The sequence below is a fragment of the Petaurus breviceps genome, unplaced genomic scaffold (genome assembly GCF_028583685.1).
Source record: "Petaurus breviceps papuanus isolate PSGF00001 unplaced genomic scaffold, PetGlider_PUasm1.0 90845, whole genome shotgun sequence".
NCBI classification, from domain to species: domain Eukaryota; kingdom Metazoa; phylum Chordata; class Mammalia; order Diprotodontia; family Petauridae; genus Petaurus; species Petaurus breviceps.
Window position 1 is genome coordinate 10,042,615 of NW_027187359.1, and position 27,813 is coordinate 10,070,427.

Genomic DNA, 27,813 nt, shown 5'->3' on the forward strand with positions numbered 1-27,813 from the left:
TCCAGGGGGGAGGGGAGAGGAAAAGTAAGTGTGTGGTGAGTGTGCATCCAGGGGAGAGGGGAGAGTGTGTGCTGAGTGTGCATCCAGGGGGGAGGGAAGAGGAAAAAAAGTGTGTGGTGAGTGTGCATCCAGAGGGGAGGGGAGAGGAAAAGTATGTGAGTGCTGAGTGTGTGCATGGAGGGGTGAGGTGTGAGAGAAGGTATTTAGTTATGTTGTGATTGAGTATTCAGGGATGTGTAGGTCAGAGTGCACAAGCTCCTGGTTCTCCTTTGACAAGGGCTGTGGGGAGGCCCCAAATCTTTTTTATTGTGTGGCTAGAGTTTGACTCACAACTGTACTTTTTGCCTCCAGTAGAGGGCAGAACCCCGGGGTCACAGACTTCAAGGTAGCTGGCTGCTAGGACAGGTGAGTTTAGAGTAAGGCTCTGAAATGTCTCATAGATATTAATTGTGGGGACACCCATAAGACAGTTCTGGGAAAGGCCTTTGGTCATCCTCTCCAATAGTTTTGTTTGGGAGTAGAATTTTCTTACCTTAACCCGTCTGCCAGTACTTAAGACAAATACCTGTTTGTGCACTACTAAGCATAGCTATTTGGTCTTAGATATTTTTGCACCTAAATTTTCAAATTTAAACTGCTTCACGCAGGCTATTTCTGTAAATTCACAAATTTGTGTGAATTTAGAGGAGGCCAAATGTCATAGAGTTGTTAATCCTGTAAGTAATACAGCTCCTGGATAATTTCAAAGTAATATTGAATCTACATGTATGGGACAAATGAGATTGTAGACATTACCCATAGAATACATTCATATGATTTATTCATAACTTTATTCATTGCAAAAGTCAGAGCTGTTTACTTCTGATCCCCATTGGATCTAGCACTTTTTTACTGATTACTTCAAAAATGCTTGGACTACCATATAAGTAATACTAATTGTAGACTTTTATGTAAACTGCTTACCAGTTGTGCCTGGTTATCATGTAGTATAATACTGACTATGCATGTCATTAAATGTTAGATTCATTTTGTTGTAAGTTGCACTAAACTTTCATGTATACTTATTCTTCAGGTCTCATGTATGCTCATTCTGCTTTCATAATCTAGTCATTTGTCCATTTACATTAACTTCAAAAAATTAAGGAATTTTTTTATGTGATCAGTCACTCAAAGTTCATTTCATTCCTAAAGTTCATGATTGTTAAGATGATCCAAATTTTTCATTTAAAAACTGAATAGGGGCAGCTAGGTGGCACAGTGAATAGAGTACCAGCCCTGAAGTCAGGAGGACCTGAGTTCAAATGTGGCCTCAGACACTTAACACTTACTAGTTGTGTGACCTTGGGCAAATCACTTAACCCCAATTGCCCTGCCTTCCCCCTTCCAAAAAGACAAATAAAAATAAAAACTGAATAAATGCTTTTTGGATAATTAAATTAATCTACTATGGTGTTTGCTAATACAAAGATGTGTGGTTTTTGCTGTTTTCTAATATAGTACTGACAATGTTAAGATTCTATAAATGCTAGGCATTTTATGTGTAAATGAAATTCAGGATGATAAATATTTTCTTTTTTGTATTTATAGGAATCTTTTCACCAACCAGAATGAGACACAATCAGATCTGTTGTGAGATGCCACCAACTGTCACTGTTCATGTAAAATCAGGATCAAGTAGATCTAATCAACCAAAAAAAGCTATTAATCTTAAACGTCCTATTTTTAAAGATAGTTGGCAAACATCTGAAAAAAATGCACATAATAGTAACAAGTCTAAACGTTCCAAAGGACCATGTCTAGTTATACAGCGTCAAGAAATGACTGCTTTCTTTAAATTATTTGGTAGGTTAAAGCATTTTAATAGTTGTATAAGAATTTAGCAAAACTTAGTTATATAAACAGCTAGTACTCATTTTCCTTTGTAATCAGAGTATACTTCTTTTTCCTATACCAGATTTCTCACCCTCAATAGATCTTTAAGGTATTTCTACACTGCAGATTTTCTTATGTGACCCACTAATTGGCTCATATGAAGGTGACTGACATCAACTATGGAAAATATGTTTACAGTTTGGGTTTACTTTTATCCTATATGAAGTTTTAAATAAGAAGTAGGATTAATAGGACTAATATAGTCTTTGGAGTAAAATACAAAAATTGATCACCCTGTTAAAATATTTAATATCCTTAGTGAGATGGACATGTTCATTTGTCTAGAGCATAGGATCTTTCTATTATGCTGGTAAATTTCACAGATTACCAGAGAATAAGATCCTTTTTTGATCCAACAAAAAGTGTATGGTACTTGATACTGATCTAGGATGGTTATGGTAACAGCAATATGAACTAGAATAAGGGCTGGGACTAGGGAGTCCTAGAAGATATCAAGGAAATCAAAAAGATTCTAATGATAGCAGAAGAACTTCAGAAGTCCTGAGAACAGGATGCCTTGTTTATAGAAGCATTGTGACATGAGGAAGAGGACTAGGGACAAAAATTTGATCTTTTGAGAGGAGGAAATTTAGAAAAGGGTTATGGAGAGTTTTGGGGAGAGAATTGGGAAGAAGAGAAGACAGTAAAGACTAATTGTTTTAACATCTGAATGATGCTCTAGAAGCCTGTGATTCTTTCGTTATTTCATTATTGGTAAGTTCTTGTTAGATGATGAGTAAAAGCAGCCTGAGAAAAAGCTGCTGGATAGTGGTCTCTTCTAGCATTCATACCTAATCCTGTAAGAAGGGATAGAAGACTCCTATGTCTTTTGGGCATCATTTAAAAAATTAGAAAGGAGCTGATGAGGCAAAAAGATACTATTTCCTCAAAAAAAGACTGTCATTCTGAGGATTTTACAATTATACGACTATATTAATAATAGTTGTAAGATGCAAAACTGAATTTTAAAAGCTATCTTATTTAACTTTCAAGACAAAAATAATCTAATGGATCTATTAAATTGAGTACTTCTTTCATTGGTGTAAAGTAAATATCATCCATACCACTTCATCTTGTACAATTCTTGTCCACATCTTTCTAAGTCTTCTATAGCTTAATGTAATTGAGATCTTCCTATAGATATTTAAAAGAATATTTTGTTAGTACTTTTGCAGTATTCAGGGCAGCTAGGTGGGGCAGTGGATAGAGTTCTGGACCTGGAGTCTGGAAGACTCATCTTCTTGAGTTCAGATGTGGTCTCAGGCACTAGCTGAGTGACCCTGGGCAAGTCATTTAACCCTGTTTGCCTCACTTTTCTCATCTGTAAAATGAGCTAGAGAAAGGAAATAGCAAACCACTCAAAGACACTCTAGTGTCTAGTGTCTTTACCAAGAAAACCCAAATGGGATCACAAAGAGTCAGACACAACTGAAAAATGACTGAACAATTGTAGTATTCAGACTACATCCTAAGTATAATTCAGCATACCCCCTTTTCTGGTCATACATATTCTTTATCATGTCTTTTATTCCATTTTCCACAAATGAGTCATTGTTGGCAATGTGCTACAATTTTACACCCTGCCTAATATGCATTTTCTTTTGTTCTTTGGGTCACTTGTAGTTTTAATTCTGATGAGGTAATAGTGTGTTTCATAATTCAGAGGTATAGTTGTGGTAGAATATTGCTTTTAAAAAGATAGGCTTTTGCAATAGGGAACATCTTGGAATCATTAGAAGCTCTACCTAATTTTCTCAATGAATACCAGTCTGTCATCCTCCTATTCAATTCTAGGTCCAACTCATATCCAATGGGCTCCCTAGCCAATTCAGTGTCATGATCTGGTCTATGTATGTTCATCATCCACTTGATTTTTCCTTTATGGATTACTAATCCAGTCTCTTTAGACCATGGATGTCATTGATGAGGACCCATAGTGTTTCTGGATTCAGTGCATTAAGCACAATATGATCCAGAGTCAGCATCTGATGAACCTTATCTATATGACATCCTTTTTCTATTTGACCTCTCTACAAAATATCCCCTACAACATTAGTGAATAATTTAGGTGGGTAGATATACCCCTATTTTCTGCCAGGCCTGATATTAATCCTCAGGATTATTTAAACAAAGTTATTCCTAGTGACATATGTATGGAGGACATTTGAAGGGAACTCTCAAGGCTGTGCTTTCATTTCCCAAATCAAATATTTTTTAAGATTAAAAAAAAACTAATTTTTTTATACCTTTTAGCCAACTCTATAATTTTGAAGATGTAGGCTAATGTAGAAACAAGAAAATAGGCATGTGTGTTAGTATTTGCTGATATCTTCTCAGTTACCTATTTGTTATAATAACTTCCTTGATCTTTTTCATTATTTGGGGATTTTTTTAAATGTCTGAGTAACTTTAAAAAATAAAGCCATCGGGCAGCTAGGTGGCGCAGTGAGTAAGAGCGCCGGCCAGGGATTGGTTCTGGCCTCAGATATTTAACACCCACACAAAAAAACTGGCTGTGTAACCTTTGGCAAGTTACTTAACACCAGTTGCTTTAAAAATAATAATAATAAAGCCCATGTTTGGCCTTTTCCTGTATTTTGGAATATTTTTTGCATTTTTTGAGAGCTGAAAAACTGATCTCTGAGTGCCTTTGAAATTGTGTATATATTTGATCAGGTAGAGCTACTGTCTCATCTTTTTAAGTGCCTCAACTTCTTCAAATAGCCAATCAGGTAATGAAGTGATAAGTTAAATTATAGTAGTTCCACTGTCATTGATGATGAGAATAGGTCACACCAACATACTGGCAGGATTGTTCCATTTCACATATATTTGGTTTAAGTATTTCATCTTTAAATGCTTGGGATACTCAGGCTTGTTGGATCTCATGCCAACTTTCTGCTAGCTTGTTTTCACTTCCTTTGTTTTCTGCTGCTTTTGTGAAGTAATATGCTTATAATTATGATAATCATTCATAACATTTTGCTTATTCATAATGGTTTGGTTCAAGTTTGATTTAGAAAATTGCTATTTCAGTTTTGTTCTGATTCAGTAGTTTTAGAAAATACATATTTTAGGTTCTTGTTTAAAGTCAGTTATTAGATTTTTTAAAAAGTAGTAAGTAAAAAAATAAAATGTTTTCTAATCTCAGCGAACAGCAGTTTTTTCAGGTTTTCATTCAAAGTTTAGTTCAAGTATCTGACAGAAAAGTGATACAGTATCTTAGTAGCCAAAATAAATAAATTGCAATATATTGAACACAAATATGGATAAGTTGGTTTATATGTGCCTTTTAGAAAAGAAGGAAAATCTAGAGTTGCCCAAAGCAAATCTCTTAAAATCCTGTGGGCTCCAATAGTATAGTAATTTATAGTTACCTCTTCCCTTACCAATCTCATCTTACATATACAAGCAAATCAAATGTTGAAGATAACTGCTGAAAGCATCCGGTATTTGGTAATTCTTACAGTAACAATTCACAGTGCTTGAAAAGTATATTTAGGGTATCTCTATTTTGGCCATGCTTATTTAACTTCATAACAAATATTTATAACTCATTATGTAGAAATTAGTTCTTAAAGAAGAGTTTATTTCAAAAAGAAAAGTAATAGTAATCTATTGTTGCAGATGATGACTTAATTCAAGATTTCTTATGGATGGATTGCTGCTGTAAAATTGCAGATAAGGTAAATTTTGTAAGCATGTTATGATTAGTAAATGACATTTAACATAGGTATCTGACTACATCTTAAGAATTTTAATTAAAACCAGTGTTATTAATCAAATTTAAGAAAAGATGTGCTTTTACTGCTTCATGATTTCAGTTTGTTTGTATTTCTTGGGATAAGAACATTAAAATCTAGATCTATGATCCACATTTTGGATCAACACTATTTGTGTTTTCAGGATTGTGGGATGCGAATTGAATATGATGAGAGGTCTTATAGGTCTTAGATCTGTTCTATTGTAAATAAATAGTGTTACTCATTAAATTATAACAGTTGTCTTGGTAGAAAGCACTGTAGTATTTAGATTATTTCAACTTAGATATTCTGCTCTGTATTTTAATATTTTTTAGGAAATTCAGGTAAAAAGAGTTCCAAAGGTAATTTTAAAAATGAGTTCTTTTGAGAGGCCTTATTTTGGAACTCAGGTGTAGCTTTCTGTATAGAATAAAGTTGGTGCATGCCCTTTGGTATACTGGTGATAAGGATCATAAAAAGATGATCCTACACAAACAGGAAAGGTACTTTTAAATAGCACTGATTACAGCACTAAATATCTGTTTTCATGGGCAAAGTACTCAATTTTATGTAGGTAGGTTTGGAAGAATCGCCTTTGTGCCATATTTTATCATGAAGTGGCAGCTATGGAAAAGGAAAAGATCTGGCTGACCAACATGTCCAAAACAGAATTCATCAAACTATTATCTTCCTACTGAAGTCCAACTCTAACATAACTACTTTTGTCAAGGGTACCCATTAGTCACTAAAATTGCAACCTTCATCCAATTCTTTATTCTCCCTATCTCTCCTATATCTGATTAGTTGCTTAATATCATAAATTCTACCTCTACTATATCTTTCATCTGTGCTCTTTTTTCCATTCTCATGGCCACTGATCTAGTTCATGCATAAGACATTCCAGCTCTCACCTCCATACCTTTGTATGATTGTTTTCCATATGTTTTGAATGCTTTTCCTACTTACCTCTTCCTTTTAGAATCCCTAGGTCCCTTTCAGGCTCAGTTAAAATGACGTTTATTTCATGATACCTTTCCTAATGTCTTAAATTTGTGTGCTTGTCTCTCCTCTCCCTCACGGTAAAAAAAAAAATTTACTTTGTTATTAATGTATATTTATTTATTTGTTTACCCCAGTAGGATATAAGCTTGAAGATGATAATGGAAGCATTTCATTTTTATCAGTGTTTAAATGCTTATTGGATTGAATTAGATGACAAGTAATAATTTGTTTTAGTATAACAGCATTATTTCAAGATTAATACAAAAAGCTTTGTTGGATTTTAAGCACAATCTCAGGCAAAATTTTAATTTGAGATGATGTGCAATACAACAGTTAAAGCTGTTGAGCAACAGGTGGCAGTGTTTACAAATTAACAAAACAGACTTCTAATACCTCTTATAGATTTAGAGCTAGAAGGGACTTCGGAGATCCATCTTCCCTGTTTTCCAGTTCAGAAATTACTTTTTCTTCCTTTTGGTAAAGATCAAGTGAGGCCTAAAGGGGCAGAGTGTCTGCTCAAGGTCTTAAAGCTAGTAAATAGCACACCTAGGATTCAAACCTAGGTCCTTCAACTCCAAGGTGGGTTCTATCTATTGATATTTACTATACTAGAAATTAAAATGTCTTATTATTATGAAAAGACTAACTTTCTGTATCTCCAGAACATGTCTCAGGAATCCTCAGGGATTCATAGACCATACTTTTAGAACTGCTGGTATAGCTATAGGAAGACTGAACTGTGTCTAGTGAAGAAATGAAAACTAGGTAAAAGTGCTGGACTTGGAGTTAGACAGCCTAAATTCAATCTCAAGTCACTATTTACTAGCGGTTGATCATTGCACTTATCAGAATTCCTAAGTCTTCCAAAGTTGTTTTTTCCTTACAATATTGTAGTTATATAAATTTTTCTCCTTGTTCTGCCTACTTCACTCTGCATCAACTCATGCAAGTCATACTGGATTTCTCTGAATCACTTTGTTTATTTCTCTCAGCACAATAATATTCTATTATATTCATGTATTATAATTTGTTCAGCCATCTCCCAGTTGATGGGTGCCTCCTTGATATCTAGTTCTTTGCTATAACAAAAATTACTGCTATAAATATTTTTGTATTTAAGACTGGGTGACTAGGAGAATGGTGGTGTCTTCAGCAGTAATAAGAATAATAAGAAAATTAGGAAAAGTGGAGCACTTGGTGGAAAGATCAGTTTACTTTTGGACATGTTGAGTTTAAGATGTCCTCAGGAGATCCATTTTGAGATTTCTAATTGGTAGTTGGAGATACACAACTGAAGGACAAGAGAGAGATTAGGACTGGATAAATCTATCTGGATATCATCACCATAGAGATGATAATTGAATCCATAGGAGCTGATGATATTAGCAGATGAAATATTAGAGAGGGAGAAGAGAAGGGGGACCAAGATAGAACCTTGGGGAACACCAATGGTTTGTGGGCATTACCTGCGTAAAGGTCCAACAGAGGATACTGAGGAGTAGTCAGACTGGTAGGAGAACCAAGAGAGAGTAATGTCATAAAAACCAAAACCTGGAGAGATGCCAAGAAGAGATCATTAAACTTTGGAGAAAGCTGTTTCAGTTGAATGATGAGGTCATCTGCAATCTCTCTTATTCAGGAGTGATTTCGTTTCTCGTATAACATTAACTTATTAACCTGATTGCAACTTAAATCACTACTACAAAGGTATATCAAAATAAAATTCCATAAGGAAAAAACTAAATTTGGAATTCACTACTTTCTAGAAAGTACTCCAGTTATTAACCTCGTTTATTTCTCTGGCTCAATCAAGGGGAAGATGATTTGCTTTAGTACAATTTTTCTATTATCCTCAGTGCCCTCTGATTATTTAATCTTGGTCTAGCCTATATCATTCTTGGCAAGTCTATAAGGTGCTTAGCAAGGAATAATAATTCTAGGTTACCATTACTGTTTTGCTATTGTACTGTGATACCACTATGATATTATAGTAAATATACTACATGATACTTTTGTAGTATAAGATAGTTAAAATTTTGCCTTATATTAATGACAATTCTTATTTTATGCCAGCAATTTTTTTAATGAGTAGGCTACATGGTTTTTTAAGGGGTCTGTTTTGTCAACATACACAAATATTATAATAATATTTTATTATAATAATGTTTTTTCTCACTTTTTTGTATTATAGAAGACACAAACTTAAATATAGTAAGTAGTTCCCCTATGAATCTATCAAAAAATATTTGTAGCACCTCTTTTTGTAGTAGGAAAGAATTAGAAACCAAGGTTCTGTCCATCAGATGAAAAATGACTAAACAATTGGGGAATATGAATGTGTTATTCAGAATACTATTGTCCCATAATAAATAATGAAAGGAATAGGTTCAGAAAAACCTGGGAAGACTTGCATGAACTTACGCAGAGTGAAATGAGCAAAATCAGAACAATTTATGTGATAATAATACTATACAGACAAACTTCTAAAAGACTTACAATCTCTGATCATTGTAATGACCAGTCATGATTGCAGAAGACTAATAAACAATGTTCTTCATCACTGCCTCCTAACAGAAAAGTGATCAATTTGAGATTAAGAATGAGATATAGTTTGTGGTCATGTATAATGTGCGCTATTTTTTTTTTTTGCTTGACTATGCAGATTGTTTTAAGGATTTTGTTTTTACTTAAAAGTAAGATGGGAGGAAGAAAAAAAATAAATGCTTGTTAATTTAAAAATAAAATGCAAAGAAAGAAATTTTTCCTAAGAATATGTTGTTTTAAAATTTGCATTAATATTTTAGGACCTTAGATCATCAAAAAAATTAAAGGTGTTAAACGTTTTAAGTAAATTTTACTTATGAAAATAAAGCATTAATATTAAAATTTTAACCCCTTTCCTCTAGTATCTTCTGGCTATGACCTTTGTTTACTTCAAGCGGGCTAAGTTTAGTATAAGCGAGCATACCAGAATAAATTTCTTTATTGCTCTGTAAGTATACTTTCTTTCATCTAGTTGTGTGAGAGAATTTTTTCTGTATAAAGTAACAACTTAAAGCAAACTTTATTTAAAGTCATTGCATTTGGCTTAAGGGATATTCTTATGTAAAGGTTTAAATTTTTTACTTTGGAAAAGCATGTTTTTATGTCCTTTTCCCAGACTTTATTTTGCACTATCTCTAACCTTTATTATTCTTCATAAACCAAAATAATAATTTAATGGTAATAATACTTGCATATTTCTTCAGTGCTTTGTACTTTTTTTTTTTTTGCCTTTTGGAGGGCAATTGGGGTTAAGTAACTTGCCCAAAGTTACACGGCTAGTGTTTTTGTGTGGGTGTTAAGTGTCTGAGGCCGGAACCAAACTCCGGTCCTCCTGACTCTGGGGCTGGCGCTTTACTCACTGAGCCACCTACCCCCTCCAGTGCTTTGTACTTTTTAAAAAATTGCTTATATTCAGTTATTTAATTTTATTTTATAGGGCTCCATGTTTTTTAAACATTTTTCCAAGATGAGTATTTAATTTGCAATTGCCAGTTTGTGTGTCATCAGAATATTTATTGTTCTAAAATATTTTAATACTACATGTTCTTTGTGGAAATTCATTCATAGAACAAGAAAATACTAATTTCTCATTGCCTTTTAGTACATATGGCTTAGTATAAAACACTGGTTTATGACAAGAAAATACTTTTGTTTTTAAGCTTTTCCACTGAATTTATTAATTTTACCTTAATTTTCTAATCTGTTAAATGTTAATAGCTCAGTTCTTCATTCTTTGTGGGTCAGAATTCTATCATCTAGTAGTAAAGAATATACAGAGTTTTCCCAAAAGTCTTAGTGCAGGTTTTTTTTAACTCTAGTTTTTTCTGTTCACTTTGTATATGAAAGCAGTGCTGCTATTCAAGACCATTACTTGTAAGCATAATTTCTAGTTTATAGAAGAATTGGTAATACTTAGAGAGCTTAAAAACTAATTTTTTAAATTTATTAAATATTTTAATTTATTAAAAACTATTTCATAACTATGAAATGGATAAAATAAGTTTAACTCTATGCAGTCTATCAGCAACAAAAGAATAATTCTTGGGTCTTGGGGTGGGGTTTGGAAGAGGGAAGGCAAGGCAATTGGGATTAAGTGACTTGCTCAAGGTCATACAGCTAGTTAAGTGTCAAGTGTCTTGAGGGCAGATTTGAACTCAGGTCCTCCTGACTCCAGGGCCAATGCTGTATTCACTGTGCCACCTAGCTGCCCCCAAAAGAGTAATTCTTTTTTGGGGGGGGTAGGGGGAGGGCAGGGCTATTGGGGTTAAGTGACTTGCCCAAGGTCAAACGGCTAGTAAGTGTTAAGTGTCTGAGGCCAGATTTGAACTCAGGTCCTCCTGACTCCAGGGCTGGTGCTCTATTCATTGCATCACCTAGCCTCCCCCCAAAAGAGTAATTCTTAAGCCAAATGTAAAGCTGAATCCCTATTTAAAGGATAGGCATGTATTCCATCCCTTAATATAGAATAAATACACATTTCCAAATGCAGAGGGGAAAACTGAACCCACAATACTTGATATTTTACTACTTAACGAGGATCTTACTAAGATTAGTGAGCTAATATCTGTAAAATTCTCTTTACTTCTTCAGAGATAATTCTTAATGATGCTGATAAGTAAGAATAAGTTGTGATAACAGTTTTCACCACTCCTTCTGTTATACATATGTTTTATGAATTGAATATCCAATTCTACAGTTTTTAATCTGAGAATTAAATCTTTTTTTTTTTGGAGGGCAATTGGGGTTAAATGACTTGCCCAAGGTGACACAGCTAGTTTTTGTGTTAAGTGTCTGAGGCCGGATCTGAACCCAGGTCCTCCTGACTCCAGGGCTGGTGCTCTATTCGCTGTACCACCTAGCCACCCCGAATTAAATCTTGTCCCCCAAATTCCCACATCCCTATAGTTCAAATTTTATTTAATTCCCAGAATAGTGTCTATTTCATACTGCTTTATAAATTACTCTTTAGAAAAATGTTGCTGTTAGAGCATCTTACACAAATGACTACTGTAGAATTTTTCTCTCAAGACTAGCAGGCACATAAAACTGTGTGGTATCTTGAATTTTCGCAAGCATGTATTTAAAATATGCACAAAAAAAGAAATGACTCACCATTTATGACAAATCATTATAGTCTTTGTGCCACTGTACCTGTACAGTTCTTCAGTCGGCTTCCAATTAGTATGAATAGTGAATTCCTATTAGACAGTTGCATTATTTGAAATTATGCTGCATATTTCCATTGTACTGGAATCAATTACCATATTTTATATAATTATGACTTCAAATAATACAAATTTAAATATATCCAGTCACTCACAGAAACCATTATTCACTAATTGGTACCTACCTGTAGGTTGGCTACAGCTCTTTGTACTTTATATACTGACAATTAGAAGATATGGACCTTACCCTCAAGATTTTAAACTAAAGGAAAGTATATACATGTGAAATGTAATTTATCAAATGCTTATATTTATAAAGAATATTATGCTCCTGTATATATAATATGTTTATAGTTATTTTGAGAAGAAACATGATGTAGTAGAGAAATTGTCCTTATCTTGAATTGAAGATCTGTGTTCAAATCATATCCCTAACAGTAGCTGTGTGATCATGAGCCTGTCTCCCCATGTCTCTGAACCTCAGTTTCCTCATATGTAAAATGGACAGAATAGTACTTACTTTGCAAGGTTGTGGAAAAGGTATTTTTTAAACCATAAAATGATGTATAAATGTGAAGTATTTATTTAAAAAAATTATAGTAACTCACATTTCTATTAAGTTTTAGAATTTTCAAAATACCTTACACAAATTATTTAATTTGGTCCTCATAACAACTCTGTGAGGGTAAGTAGTATAAATATCATTCCCATTTTACATATAAAGAAACTAATGCTCAGACAGGTTGTGATTGTTCACAGGCTTATCTAGTCAATGGTAGAGCTGGAACTCCAACCCAGGCCTAATAGTCTTTCCACTACACTGTAAAGGTAGCACCCTTTAGAGTCCTGGTATGAGGGTACACTGGTCATTTATATTATTGTTTTTTTTCTTTTTCAATCAATTGACAGGTATTTAAGACAAACACTGTGCTAGATGGGGTAGACAATACCAAATAAGTGGGAGAGTACATATAGCTACAAAATTTGACCCACAATGTAATAAAATTAGTTCAAATATAATGAAGTTGTAATATTTTGTATATTTCATGAATATAACATTAAGTAAAGGTTGGGATAAGATTAGATATGGATTTCTATTTCATGATAGTGTGACAGTATATTATTGTGTTACATTTTTATAGGTATCTGGCTAATACAGTTGAAGAAGATGAAGAAGAATCAAAGTATGAAATTTTTCCATGGGCTTTGGGAAAAAACTGGAGGAAATTGTTTCCTAATTTCTTAAAGTTAAGGGATCAGCTTTGGGATAGGATTGACTATAGGGCTATTGTAAGCAGACGGTGCTGTGAAGAGGTAAGGACTTTTTAAAATTAAAGTTTATATGCAACATATATTAAATTATTGCATTTTCATTTTCGTATTTCCTTCATAAAATGATAATACTTCATATAAGAATAGGCTGTTAGCTTTAGCTGTTATTAGCCTTTTATACAACTGGTATTTTAAAAGGTACTATTTTTATACTTGTTATTTTAATCTTAAAAATAGGCAGTTTTTGGTTTCCTACATCAACTACTCCTGTAAACAGTATAGGATCATGTGTTTAGAACTTGAGGGGAGCTCCTGAGAGTTCATCTAATCCAATTCCTTTTTTTTATCTTTACTTTTTCCCAGATCTAAAAAGCACCCAAACATGGGGGAAATATACCACATTATATTGCCATTGACTATGTATTTGCTTGAGAATGATGACAATAACATGGGATAGTAGTAATTTCTATTAAGTAAAATGTTTGTGATATTGCAAGTATGCAGACATTCTCACTATGAAATGCAAATTAAGTTGTCTGGATTTTGGTTAGACACTGAAAAAACAAACTAGTTTTCTCTCATTCAGGATGACCATAGGTACTATAACATTAGCTACTAATAAAATAAAGCAGTCAACACTGAAAATTAAAAGATACATTTTTAAGTTTTTTCCCCTCCCTTTGGGTTCCTAAAACAAACTCTGGGTATATCCAAATAATGTAGTCAAATCATACCTGTGAAAAATATCCTTGCAGAGTAATCTAGGTTGATGCACTTGTATAATATAGCATCAAAACCTACTGAAGTTAATTGACCAAAGAAACAGATCCAAAATATCAGTTGAGAATTAAAGGGAACCAGGCTTCTCTCAAATCCCACAAGAAAACCAAACCAAACAAATAAGCAAAACTCAAAAGAGAAGATATACACACATACACCTGCATAAGAAAATAAAAATTAATTATAATTAAAAATTAGCAAGAAGATTATTGTATATGGAGCAATTGAAACTGTTGAAGTATGAGAAGCAACAAAAATGAAAAAAATATATAGGCATCCTGGGAGATGTACTCAAAAAGATAAATGACACATTGAAAAAAAAATTATACAAGAATTTACCATGCTAAGAAAATTCCAAGACCAAATAAGAGAATAGCTTAAAAAAAAAGGAAATAGTCATCTAATGAACATAAGCCAAAATTTTTAGAAGAATGAAAAAAGCAACCAACATGGAAAAGACAATAGAAAAAAAATGTTTAATCCATAGCAGCAACGATCAGCCAATTTACTGCAGTGGGCAGTAAAATAGCACAGAAAACAGAACATCTCAAAAAATCACTGAATTATCAATATTATTGGAAAATGTAAAACTACATAACAGATCTAGAAACAATATCTTGATGTAGCAATCCCAGGAATATCTACATGCCCCCAAACCTAGAAAAACAGAAGAATTTGGGTAATGTATTTGAAGAAATCCTTAAAGCAAATTTCTAAGAATTCACACACACACACAAACACACAAACAACAACAACCACCAGAAAATTTTCAGATTTAAAACTTGAAATGAAGAGGTACTCACCTCTGAGGGAATGACTAAGCTAGATGGAATATTGTACCATAAGAAATGACAAAATTTTTCAGTTTCAGAGCAAACTGGGAAGATAATTATATGAATTAATTATAAGAACTAAGAGAGTATTTATATAATAACAGTATTTTTAAAAACAAACAACTTTGAAACTGACCGAAAAACCAAGAGACTGAAGATGAAGCATGATACCTACCTCCTGCCAGAGAAGTGAGAAACTTAAGATGGAGAATGAGAAATATTTGGGGTCATAAGCAATGTGAGAATTTTTTTTGAATATGCATTTTTGTTACAAGCTTTTTTATTTTTCATTTGTGGGAGAAAGTAGAAGAAAGAATACAAATGCTTGTTGGTTACCAAAAAATTAAGTTAAATTTGGGGAGGAAAAATAGCACAACACAAATAGAAACCACAAAACTTTGAAAATGAAGAATCCAAGATTGAATATTCTTAGGTATGTGACAGTTAAATTTTAAGTGCTATAACAGCAAGGAAATCATATAATAAATTGCCAGAAGAAAGGAAGAAATCATTAAACGAAGTAACAGTAAATACAATGGACTCAAGAACAAGGGAGGATCACAAAAATTGGAATATAAATTAATTGATCAGGAAAAACAGTGATTTGGTTTTATTACATTTTATGAGGTAAATGTAAATAATTCATGGGGGGTTTAAGTATTTTTGTGAGTTTGTGGTTAGTCTGGACAAAAGCTCTGTTCAATCCTTCTTTTATCTAAAACTCTATTTTCAGTTCTTATATGTTTCTAAAAGATAATATGGCATGGTAGATAGAAAGCAGACCTTGGAGTCAAGAAGAGATGAATTCATGTTTTGCTTGATACTAGTTCTATGATCGTGGAAAAATCACTTAACGTATTTACAGACAATTCTTTGAAGCTCTAAGTTACTGATTGTGCATCTATGGGGAAAATTTCTCACATAGATAAAATCATAGTTCCCATACCTAAAAGAAAAAAAAAGTGATTCACTAAAAAGGATTTTTTCTGAACCAATTAAGTAGAATTAAGATTCATCTTATTTCCAGTAAGAACAGAAAGAATTTTGTAGAAACTTATCTTGGGGAGATGGTAGGATGTTGAAATCTATCTGTAACATTTTTGCTTTTAAAATATTTTGCAAAAAAAAATATTTTGCAACAGAGAATCTCAGAGTTACAAAAAACTTCAGTGGTAATTTAGTCTGTCTCATACATAGAAGGCCCCTCTGCAATATCCCCAACAAGTGGTCATATTTAAAAGACTTCTAGTGATAAGAGAACTCAAACATGTTTGTTTTTTTTTTTAAAGATAAACAAGAATAGGGCCTGCTAGGTGGCTCAGTGAATTGAACATCTGTCCTGGAGTCAGGAGGACCTGAGTTCAAATCCAGTCTCAGACACTTAAAACACTTACTAGCCGTGTGACCTTGGGCAAGTCACTTAACCCCAATTGCCTTGTCTTTCCCCTTCCAAAAAAAAAGTATAAAAAAGAAAAGGCTAGGAAAAAAAAATAAATAAGAATGGAACCATTATAGATAATAAACTGAGGAATTTGAACCTTTTTCAGAAGGCAATTAGGAAAATTTGGAATATAGAATACTTAAATCTAGAATCCAAGATCCATCATGCAAAATGCAAGTTTGATAAGGAGAAAGAATATCAAAGCATATATAATGGTGCTCAAATAAACTCATTAATAGCAATATTAGTAGTTTGTTATTGAGATAGTATCAATAACTACTTACTCATATGCTTGTTCTTTAAAGATGAATTAATATGTTGGCAATGTCTACAAAGACTCCTATTCAGGTATGGGATAGAATAAATGACCATTAAAGTTCCTTCCAATTCTGGGATTCTGCAATTCTATGTTACAAGGTGTTTTAAGCAGAAATATTTCAGATTTCCGTGTTCCTCAGTTTCCCCCAAAATAACTTTCAACAATATTTCTTCTGTCTATATCCCTATTTTCTCAGCTGTTCAAAATATATATGATCATTTTTTTCTTTATATCTCCAGTAATTAGATTCCTATCTATTCTCATTCCCTGTGGTTCAGAATCACTATCTGGCTAGGTGGAAATCCCTTTCCTTTATTTCTATTCCCTCCTCTCTTAATCCTGTCCACTTCATCTTTACCCCTAAATACTTCTATCCTCATCTGACTTTCCATTGTATGTCCTATAACTGTCATACTATTTTTAACAGACTTTTCTTCTAAATAGACTACTTCCTCTTGCATTCATGGGAAACTGACTGAAAGATCATGATAATCCTAAATCACATTTGGGGCTTTGAAGTAATGCTTCTTAACTGAAAATCTCAAGAGATCAGTCACTTTGCAAACCCCTGTTTACATAGTTATGGTCATGAAATTTGTCTTCCTGGTTCTTCTTAATTCACTCTCCATCCATTTGTACAAATTTTTTCCAGGTTTCTCTGAATTTGTCATGCTCCTCATTTTATATAGTGCAATAATATTCCATTACATTCACAAAGCACAATTTATTAAACTATCTTATGGAGGGGTGCCTATTTTGTTCCCAGTTCTTTGCTTTTTTTTTTAAGCAATAGGGGTTAAGTAACTTGCTCAAGGTTACACGGTCAGTTATTTCTGGGTGTGGTGCTGAGTATCTGAGCCCAGATTTGATCCAGGTCATCCCGACACTGGAGCCGGTGCTCTTACTCGCTGAGCCACCTGGCCGCCCCTTGCCAGTTCTTTGCTATAACAAAAGGTGCAACTATAAATATATTTGATCATATGGGTCCTTTCCCTTCTTTAATTTTTTGGTTGCATAGGCTTAATAGTGATTGTGGTTTTGTCCTTTGTTCTCAAAGAGGACCATAATGTCAGAGAGATGATGTGACTTGAAATTGACTTTGATTGGAATGAGGGAAGGCTGTGCAGAGTCACCAGCCTCACTTTCTCCCCTAGAGCCATCTGAGTCCAATGCCCAGATATTGATCAAGACGACTGGTTTTGGCCCAGGATGCAGTGGGACACCTTGGCCCTTTTAAACTAAATTCTTTTCAGATTCTCACTTTAAGTGAGGCGAAGCCCACTCACTGAATAAACCTCTAAGAAATAAGGGATGGCTCCTTTAATTAAAAAAAAATCAAACTGGGAAAGGAAGACCCTTAGGGTTGTTGGCCAAAAGAGAAACAATTACTATTTACATTCACTCCGAGCCAGCCCCAAAATAACCAGTAAGTGGAGCTGAGGCAGGGACCTATTGTCCAATCCATGAGATCCAAAGTGAATTGAGTTAAGACTTGATCTTTGAGAAAGAAATCTAACCAGTAAACCCCAAGTTAAATAGGTAGCTTTTGGCCACCAAAATTTACCTTCCTTTGGGCAGAACACTCTCAGGTAAGGGCAGAGAAGAGGAGTCACTAGATCAAAGACTATGTATTTGTTTAGTGACTTTTTAGCCATTCTAATTTGCATTACAGAATCATCTAGTGGTAAAGATTAATGATTCAAAAACCAATAGTGCATTAATATGCCTATTCTCCCTGTTCATATGTTCTTAATATGCTTTTAAAGCAACATATCTCTATATAGAGCAGTGCTTCATGTAAAGTTTGAGCTGTTTGGCTAGAGTAGCTATTCCCTATGCTATGTCTGTTGAAGCCACCAGGTGGTACTCTTAAGCTCATCTGCCAATTCAAGCTACTGTGCATATACAGTCAATCCTAAACTGTTGTAAGGGTAACATTCCTAGAAAATGGCACATGCGTCAAAAATGGGAAGGTTGATAACTTGGGAACTATTGGATATGGGATAACTTGAAACTATGGGAAATAGGAGTTTAGGCTCTCACAATCATCAAAAACTAATCTTTTGCTAGAGATTGCTGGAAATATGCTTTTCTGCATACAGCCCTTTATAACAAAACATTAATTCTGAGGATATGCACTTTTACTAACATAGTAACCATGAAATAACCCATAAAACATACTACAAAAAATAAAATCAGTAACATACAAAACATTTTTTCCTCAGTAAATCCCTAGAATTTTGTGACCTTTTGTGCTAACATTTCAAGAAAAAAAAACACTGATTTCAGACATTCACTTTTTATACTACTGTACCATAAATACTGTACAGCAAATAAAATACTTTTTACCCGGAATCTTACTTTCCAATGTGTCAGATGGCAGTATGAGGGTATTGTGCAATATCATCTACTGCTGTGGACCTCTTTACTATGACCACCCTCTGAAAATGAAGGGAGAGGTTGCTAGGACTTTAGTTGCTACTGTCAGAAGATGACAAGACTCAAGGTTTTGACATCACCTTACAATCCAAAAGACTTGCACTAGGCTTTGAGGGCATAATTCCAACATATAAAACTTGAGTTTTAAAGGCTAATGATACATGGGGATCTCTTTATAACAGTAGGACGAATAAGACTAGTGAAATGCCTAATAGTATACCAGCCACTCCACAAACTTGTATGTATCATACCTCTCATTTTTTTTCTCTACTGTCTATAGCCTCAAATGTGTATGGTTACCAGCTTGAAAGTGAAAATGAGGTTATTAATAAAGTCTTGCAAATGCCTGAACTCATGAAAGTTAAATGTGCAGATGTTGAGGATTGACTGTACTAGCAAGACCTACCAGACCTTAGTCACTCTGTCCATGTGTAGGTATTACTATCTAGTCTCTGTGCTTTCCTACTGCCTTCTACCCTCACCTCCCCATAGAGTTAAGAGTCTAACGTCTAGGAAAAAAGATATTCCCATTCATAAACTCTCATAGCTCTTTGGCAGACTTTTTTGCAGTCTTTTTGTTCCATTGTCCTCAATTTGAATCAAATGAAAACTCTCTTATTTGTCATTTAAATTAGATTGCATTTAATGTTTCAAAGACTCAAACATAGCTTGTTTTTAAAATCCCTAAAGTGGCAGAGTCCCCACTACTTCTGCCAAGGTTTGAATTTTCAACTAAACAATGAAAAGAGTACTGAATGAATGAAAAGATTTGGAGTCAAAAGATCCAGGTTCAAATCCGAACTCTGTTCCTACCTATATGACCTTGGACAAGCCATTTGGCCTCTCTGAACCTCAGTTTCCTTATCTGTAAAGTGAAGGTTTAAGGTTCCATCCAGCTTTAAATCTTTAATCCTATGATGTAGTATTTTTAAAATGGAACCAAAATGCAAAGTGAAATAAGCAGAACCAGGAGAACATTATATACAGTAATAGCAATATTATATGATGAAGAATTGTGAATGACTTGGCTAGTCTCAGTAATACTATAATCCAAGACAGTCCCAAAGGATTCATAATGAAAAATGTTATCTGCCTCCAGAGAAAGAATTGATGTTGTCTGAATACAGACTGAAGCCTATTATTTTTTCTTTCTTTCTTTTCCTTCCTTTCTTTTTCTTGCTCTCTTTCCTTCTTTCCTGTCTTTCTCTCTGCCTTTTTGCACAAAATGACTAATATGCAAATGTTTTACATGATAACACATAAGTAACCTATATCAATTGCTTATCCTTTCAGAAAGAAGGAAGCAGGGAAGGGAGGAATAGAATTTGGAACTCAAAACTTGAAAAAAAAACAATGAATGTTAAAAATTGTTTTTAAGTGTAACTGGGAGGGAAATAAAATATTATTTAAAAAATGAATCCAGAGGCTTTTTTATGGAATTGCTATTAGCACCCCAGTTTCAAAGTTACATGAGAGAAAGGAAGAAAGGGAATTCTCATATTCTTTCTGTTTCCTTGTGTGGCCAATGGTGAGTTGTCTGCACCTCTTAGCGAGCAGCTTAGGGCCAGTGCCTTCTCAGCATCTTCTCTTGTTATTACCAAAAAGAACAAAATTTGTCAAGTGCATTCTGACAGCTTGAACCCTGGGAAAATGAAGGAGAATCTTCTTTGAAAGAGGTATAGAGGACTGAATTTGTAAAAGTCCTGCTAGAGCTCAAAACTGTTTGACTGACAGTTGTCTTTTATGATATTAAAGAACTTCTGTGATGCCTATAGGTATGAAACTGCAAGGGAAAAAAATAGCTACCTACTAAAAAAAGAGAGAGGCTGCTTCCAACATTAGTTATATTCTACATTCTAGCTCTTTTTTCATCCTTTTTTGGAGAGGACTTTATCATAAGGAGCATGATACAGTAGAGATGACAGAGATCTTGGGTTCTAGTTCATTTAAAACCTATATAACCTTGAACAAATCATTTTATTTAACTGGGTCTAAATTCCTTCATATGTAAAATGAAAGAGTTAGATCAGATGATTTTTAAGGTCCCTTTTAGCTCTAAATCTGTGAAAATATGAACTGTTGTTGAATATAATGGAACTTTGTGTTCTTATATACCATAGTTCCAGTTGCTTTGAATACATATATGTATCTATGTTATAAAATAGAATTTGACTTATTACTGCTACATATAGTATCACTTTGTTTCTCATTGGCTTGTAGCAGACTTTATGTAGATAGCCTGGATTTTGCACAGCTTGCATTTTTTTTGCTCTTTGCTTCCTGCATATTAATCATTTTGAATTTATTTATTTTTATTTGTTTGCATTATTGTGTTTTAACTATTTCTTGGTATACTAAGTTGCTTTGAGTCCTAATTAATTCTTCGAAGTGTAAGGGTCAAGATTGATTAAGTTAAAATATCCCATTCCACCTGAAATAAGTGCTAAAATGTTGCTTGTGATACTTTAACCAGCTCAGAATAAGTCCCATTCAGCCATAGACTTTATGTGCAAAAAAGTCCTTGATCAGTTGGAGTGGTTTGCATAGGAAGCATGTCTGGATTAGTTGAGAATACTAATTCCCTATAGGGTCTATATAAAATCAGGGGGCTAGTTCAGAACCTGGTATATTTGAGCAAGCAGAGGAGAGGGCCTTCCAGCTAAACCCCTGAGAAGGAATTGATTGGGCCTGGGGAGGGGAGGAAGAGAAGCAGAGCCCTGGATCTCAGTCCTTCTATCTGCCTTTGACCAGAGAAAGACCTTGTGACCTTCAGAGGTACATAAGACTTCGTATCTTCTATCAGCACCCTAGCTATGTCTCTAGAACAACTAACAACTAACTACAGTATTTAGATTAGGAGCCAAGGATAGACTAGACAGAGAGACTACAAATAGCCCAGCAGAACACTATACATACTTGAGGGAAATTTCTTGAATACTCCAGCAAAAGGACTTCTAGGAGCTGTTTCCACTTTGTTACATGTGCTCTCCAAGCTTGAGCCTACTTTCCCTTAGACTGTATTTGTGGGTCATTGTTTCAGACATTTGCGGGGGAGGGGGTATTGTACTAACTTTACCATCTTAATAAATATCCTTTTCTAAAAGATGATTGGGATTCACAAGCTATAGCATTAGAAAAATCTCACACACACACACACACACACACACACACACACACACACACATACACACACACTCCAAACTCCCTACGGCTAACCTTAAATTCTGACTCAATCAGTGGGAGTTCAGAGTCACCTTAGTGCATGCAATATATAAGGTTCTCCAGTTTCTATGGTTGACCCCAATTTCACATGACCAAAAATTTAATGAGGTTGCTTATTGTTATATTGTTTCTTAATGATTAATTAGAGTGTGACCTCCTCAAGAGCTAGCATAGTGTTTTACATTTATTTGTGTCATGTTTGAATTTTAACAAAAGGGTAAATTGAGGCAGATCTCCACACAAGATAGCATTTATTAGCAGAGGCATGCTACCTTTCAATAGATGGATCAATGAGGACATTTTCCCTTATATAGGATTTTAGGGATAACAAAGAACAGAAGAGAGTAGATGACATCATGGAATAAAGGGCAATGTGATTGGTTGGAAGTTTAGTAATAGGAACTAGTAATGACCCCTCCCCTTCTTTCCTTATGAGACTAAGAAGTGCTTATTGTTAGGGGCAGCTGGGTGGTACAGTGAATAGAGCACTGGCCCTGGAGTCAGGAGGACCTGGGTTCAAGTCCAGATTCAGACACTTAACACAAAAAATAGCCATATGACCTTGGGCAAGTCACTTAACCCCAATTGCCCTCTAAAAAGCAAAAAAAAAAAAAGTGCTTATTGTTTAAGTCCAGGTGATCATATAGGGGAGCCCAGACTTTTTGGACAGCAAATTAGACATCCTTGAAGAAAAGCTTGGTTGAGTAAAGATATTAGGCCTGACTCTCTTTCTGTTCTCACACATTTCCCAAATTTAGCAAAATTTCATGAGGCAAAGTAGATAGATTTTTAAATTTAACCCATTACAGGTCAGCTGAATTCTGAACTAAGTTCAGAGACAAAGAGCCATGACTTAAGCAATTATAAGACAAAAGCAGTTTCAGGACAAATTCAATTACTTATAAATAGGATCAATAAGAAAATTATACAGAATCAGTTTTAATCTTCTCATTTATATCTACCATATCACCTATCGCAATGGTATCAAACTTAAATAGAAATGGATCCCTGTAGGCCACAACTCAACTTAGAAAACAACAAACTAACATTATGTTGTACTGTATTTTAATTTGTTTTGTTAAGCATTTCCTAATTATATTTTAATCTGGTTAGGGCTTCACTCTGGGACTTTAACCCCTCTGACCTAAAGTATTGCTTTATACATGGGAGGTGATCATTAAGTACCTGTATTTGGTTTCTCATGCTCATACTAGAATGCTATATGAGCTGATACAAAGTGAAGTAAGGAGAGCCAAGAAAACAGCTTACAACATGGCCACAATGATGTAAATAGGAGGAAAACACCACAGACAAATGAAACTGAATGTTGCAAAATTATAAACACCAAACTTAGACCCAAAAAAGAGATATGAGAAGATATCACGACCTTCTTTCATCCACTCCTTTGCAGAAGTAGGAGAGTCCACTGATGTGGAACATTGCCTATAATGTCTGTTTTAATTTTTTTTCTGAATTTATTTTTCTCTTTTGAAAAAATTCTTTGGTATGAAAGATTGTTCTCTGAGAGGGATATGGAGGAAATGTAGTCACTATATGAACAAATTATAAAAATCCATATTTTCACTTTAAATTATATTTTCTTGATGAAAATCCACTTCTCCTTCCCAATTCCCCTATCCAACCCAGGAAAATAAAACCCATTACAAACATGTATAGTCAAGCAAAAAAAAAAAATCCTGAATTGGCTATGTTCCGCATTCATTCCCATTTCCCCCCAAAAGAGAATGTCTTGATCTATACCCTTTGGGTCTATCCAATGAAGAAGTGGGTAATATGGGGTTTTTTGTTCATTTTTGTTTTTTGAAGGCAATCAGGATTGAGTGACTTACACAGAGTCATACAGTATCTGAAGCCAGATATGAACTGTAGTCCTCCTGACTCCAGGGCTAGTGCTCTATCCACTGCACCACCTCACTGCCCCAGACAACATGTTTTCACCAGTCTTTGTTTAATCACGATTGGTTATTGTATTTGTTAGAATTCCTTAGTATTTCAAAGTTGTTAGTTATTGGATTATTGTTGTAATTATATAAACTGTTCTGGTTCTGTATACTTGATTGCATCAGTTCATATGAATCTTCTCAGGTTTCTCTGAAACTATCCCTTTATCTTTTCTTATAGCACAATAACATTCCATCACATTCATATACCATAACTCGTTCAGCCATTCCCCAATTGATGAACATCCCATCAATTCTTTGCCACCACATAAACAACAACTAAATGATTCTGTACATGTGGGTTCTTTTTATCTTTCTTTGCTCTCTAGTAGTGGTACTGCTGGTTCAAAGATTGTATACAATTTAATACCTTTTGGGGTAGAGTTACAAACTGGCTGGCTGGACCAAATCACAGCTCTACCAACAGTGCATTAACACATGTTTTCCAACAGCATTTGTCATTTTCCTTTTGTCATCTTTGCCAATCTGATGGGTATAAAGTAAGTCCTCAATATTTTAATTTGCTTCTCAATTAACTGGATTGTTTTTTCATATGGCTATGATAGCATGAATTTCTTCCTCTGAAAATTACCCATTCATCCTTTGATAATTTATCATTTGGAAACTGGATTTTATCTTTATAAATTTGAATCAGCTCCTATAGATCTTAGAATTGAACTCTTTATCAGACAGCCTTGGTGCAGCAATGTTTTTCTATTTACCCCCCCCCCTTTTTTTTTTTCTAATTTTAGCTACATTGGTTTTCTTTGGGCAAAACATTTTAATTTTATGTAATCAAAATTGCCCATTTTACTCTTGTGAACCTCTCTTTTTTGTTTAGTCACGAACTCATTCCCTGGCTATAGATTTAACAGGTAATTTATTCCATCTTTCTCTAATTGTTTATGATTTCACCCCTTATTTCTAAGTCATATAGTTATTTGGAGCTTATCGTGTTATATGACATGAATGTTGCTCTATACCTAATTTCTTCTAGTCTTCCAGTTTTCCCAACAATTTCTGTTGAATAGTGAGTTCTTGCCCAATTGCTGGGATCTTTGGATTTGTCAGACACTAGCTGCTGTGCTCATCTGCATCTGTAGATTATGTACTTAGTCTGTTCTACTGACTTTACTATTTCTTAACCAGTACCAAATTTTTTTGATGATTGCTACTTTGACTAGAATTTGAGATCTGATATTGCTGGACCCCTTTCCCACTTGTTTCATTTTTTTCCTTTGAGATAATTAACTTTGTTTTTCTAAATGAATTTTGTTTGTGTTCTAGCTCTATAAAGTAATCCTTTGGTAGATTGATTGGGGAGGCACTGAATAAGTAAATTGATCTAGGTAGTAATGTTATTTTTATTACATTGTCTTGGCCCACCTATAGGTCTTTGTTGTCAATATATATATACAGTCTGATTCTGCTGATCTTACTTTGTATCATTTCCCATGTTTTATGTTTACATGAATACTCCATATTTATCTAACCCATTCCAGCAAACATTTTTAATAAGTACTTAATATGTGCCAAGCATTATGCTATTCACAAAAGGGAAACAGGCCTTGCCTTCAAATGTATTAAATTCTGCTGGGGAATGACATGTATGGATGGGAAAAAAGCAGTATTTTGAGAAGGGAAAGCACATTAGTCCAAAGTATTGGTGGAAAAACTCACCCTTGAAGGAAAGGTGAAATCCTTGGAGGCCAAAGTAAAGTGGGAGGAGTATTTCAGGGAGATAGTTTGGGGTGAAAATAGGCAAGAATTGAGGGGACAGTTAGTATGTCTTTTGGGCTAGAAATGGGGATTATGGAGGGCTTTAAATCCCAGGGTGACTGTGTTTTTCCTAAAATGAGTAAGGAGCCACTAAATATTTTCAAGTTTAGTAATGTCCTATCCCTTAGGAAGCTTTTTTTGTTCATCTGTGTGGAGGATATATTGGAGCACCTTAATTTTCTATTAGCATGTCATTTTTAAATCATTCTTTAATCATTGGATATAGGGTTTTTTTAAATATAAATAAGGCAACTGTGAATATTTCATAAAGATAAGTTCTCATTTTCATTTTTATAATGTATTTTGGATATATAGTCCTAGCAATAGACTTTTTGGGTCAAGGAAAGATCAGTTTTTTTAAATTCTTATCGTAATGTTGCTATTTATACCAGAATAGTTCCACCAAAAATGTATTACAGTGCCTGTTTTCCTGCAGTTCAATGTTAAATTTGATGGTGTTTTGCTATTTTTACCATTCTGGTGGCTCTAAGGTGGTAACTTATAGTAGTCTTGATTTGAACTGCCTATCAGGGCTCTGGGACATCTTTTCAAATGGGCTTTAGAAATTAGCCCATTTTTTTGGCCATTGTCACATTAGCTGTTAGGTCTTATATAGCTATGTTCCTATTCTGGATCCTGTATGCTATTCCATCTCTTGAGTATCATCAGAAATTTATGATTATAAAAGGTGGGCTAGTTATGTAGTGAAAGTTAAGAATGACTGACAAATAGCCCTAGTATCCATGTGAAGACATTAGCTTTAGAGGAAGGCTCCTCACATGTTAAGTGGACTTCCCGTGGATAAGTTATAGTGGATATAAGTGACAGTGACCCAATTCTATTATATGGCAAGTAATGCCTTAGGAAGATAGCAACTTATAAGTAAAGTAATAGAATGAGATGTATTTAAATTATAATTTTATAGTAATTAATTTTCAAAACTTAGTAAAATTCTAAATGAAAGTTTTCCATTATAGGTTATGGCTATTGCTCCAACACACTATATATGGCAGCGAGAACGGTCTATGCACCATAGTGGGGCTGTCAGAAACTACAACAGAGATGAAATTCAGTTGCCCCGAGGACCAAGTGCCACACCAGTAGATTGTTCACTTTGTGGTAAAAAAGGAAGATTTGTAGGACTGGGATTGTCTTCATCCTCTTCTTCTTCATCCAGTGGCACATTAGAAATGATGGAGACATACTCACCTCAGGAATCATACAATTCATTCTCAGTGGACTTACCACTTGAACCACCCCAATCTTACTGTTACTCCCAAGGTAAGATTTAAAGATATAGATCATTTAGTTCATTTAAAACTTTTATTTATTGAGCACCATTTTGCCCTTTGGAACACAAAATGGCATTTCCAAAGGGCATATAGTTGCACACAAAGAAAAAAATAAAATAAATATTAAAACATTCTGAGTAGATGATTACTAAAAGAGGTGAGAGTTATTTTTTTCTCTGTTTTGGTGGCTAGAAGGCAACAAACTGGCAGTGTCAACCTTATATTTATTTATTAAAATTTATCAATCTTGGACTCAAACTCAGATCTTTCTGACTCATGTAGCTTTCTTTACCAATTATTGGAATTAACAAACTGAAACACAAAAAACCAGAAGACGTGAATCTCCCCAAGTCTTCTGGAATTATGCATAAAATTTCTTGAATTGTCTTCATTTCCCTCCCATTACCATCCATAGTAGAAACTTTACATTCTCGAAAAGTGGTGCTAAATATGACCTGACAGTGTGTTAGAAGAGGGAATAAATAAAGTTGTAGTGGTTTATTTGTTGATGGAAAAGTAGCCCTGAATGAATTTGAAAGTAATCATGTGAACAGGAAATTGAGTCAATTGTATTACCAATTTCATCAA

At 34.2% G+C, this 27,813-nt stretch overlaps 1 protein-coding gene across 1 annotated transcript; it reads left to right on the plus strand.

Moving 5' to 3' along the window:
• Positions 1–51: 51 nt before the first annotated feature.
• Positions 52–27,631, plus strand: SPDYA (speedy/RINGO cell cycle regulator family member A). Its single transcript, XM_069072126.1, has 5 exons — positions 52–1,842; positions 5,560–5,618; positions 9,584–9,669; positions 13,030–13,201; positions 26,911–27,631. Exons 1-5 carry the CDS (start codon positions 1,545–1,547, stop codon positions 27,223–27,225), a joined length of 930 nt encoding a protein of 309 aa, XP_068928227.1. The 5' UTR covers positions 52–1,544; the 3' UTR covers positions 27,226–27,631.
• The last annotated feature ends 182 nt before the right edge of the window (positions 27,632–27,813 follow it).

Coding starts and splice junctions, on each gene's coding strand:
- SPDYA (XM_069072126.1), top strand. CDS start 1,545: ATGAAATTCAGGATGATAAATATTTTCTTTTTTGTATTTATAGGAATC. Junction 1,843..5,559: donor TGCTTTCTTTAAATTATTTG/GTAGGTTAAAGC, acceptor CTATTGTTGCAG/ATGATGACTTAATTCAAGAT. Junction 5,619..9,583: donor GCTGTAAAATTGCAGATAAG/GTAAATTTTGTA, acceptor CCTTTCCTCTAG/TATCTTCTGGCTATGACCTT.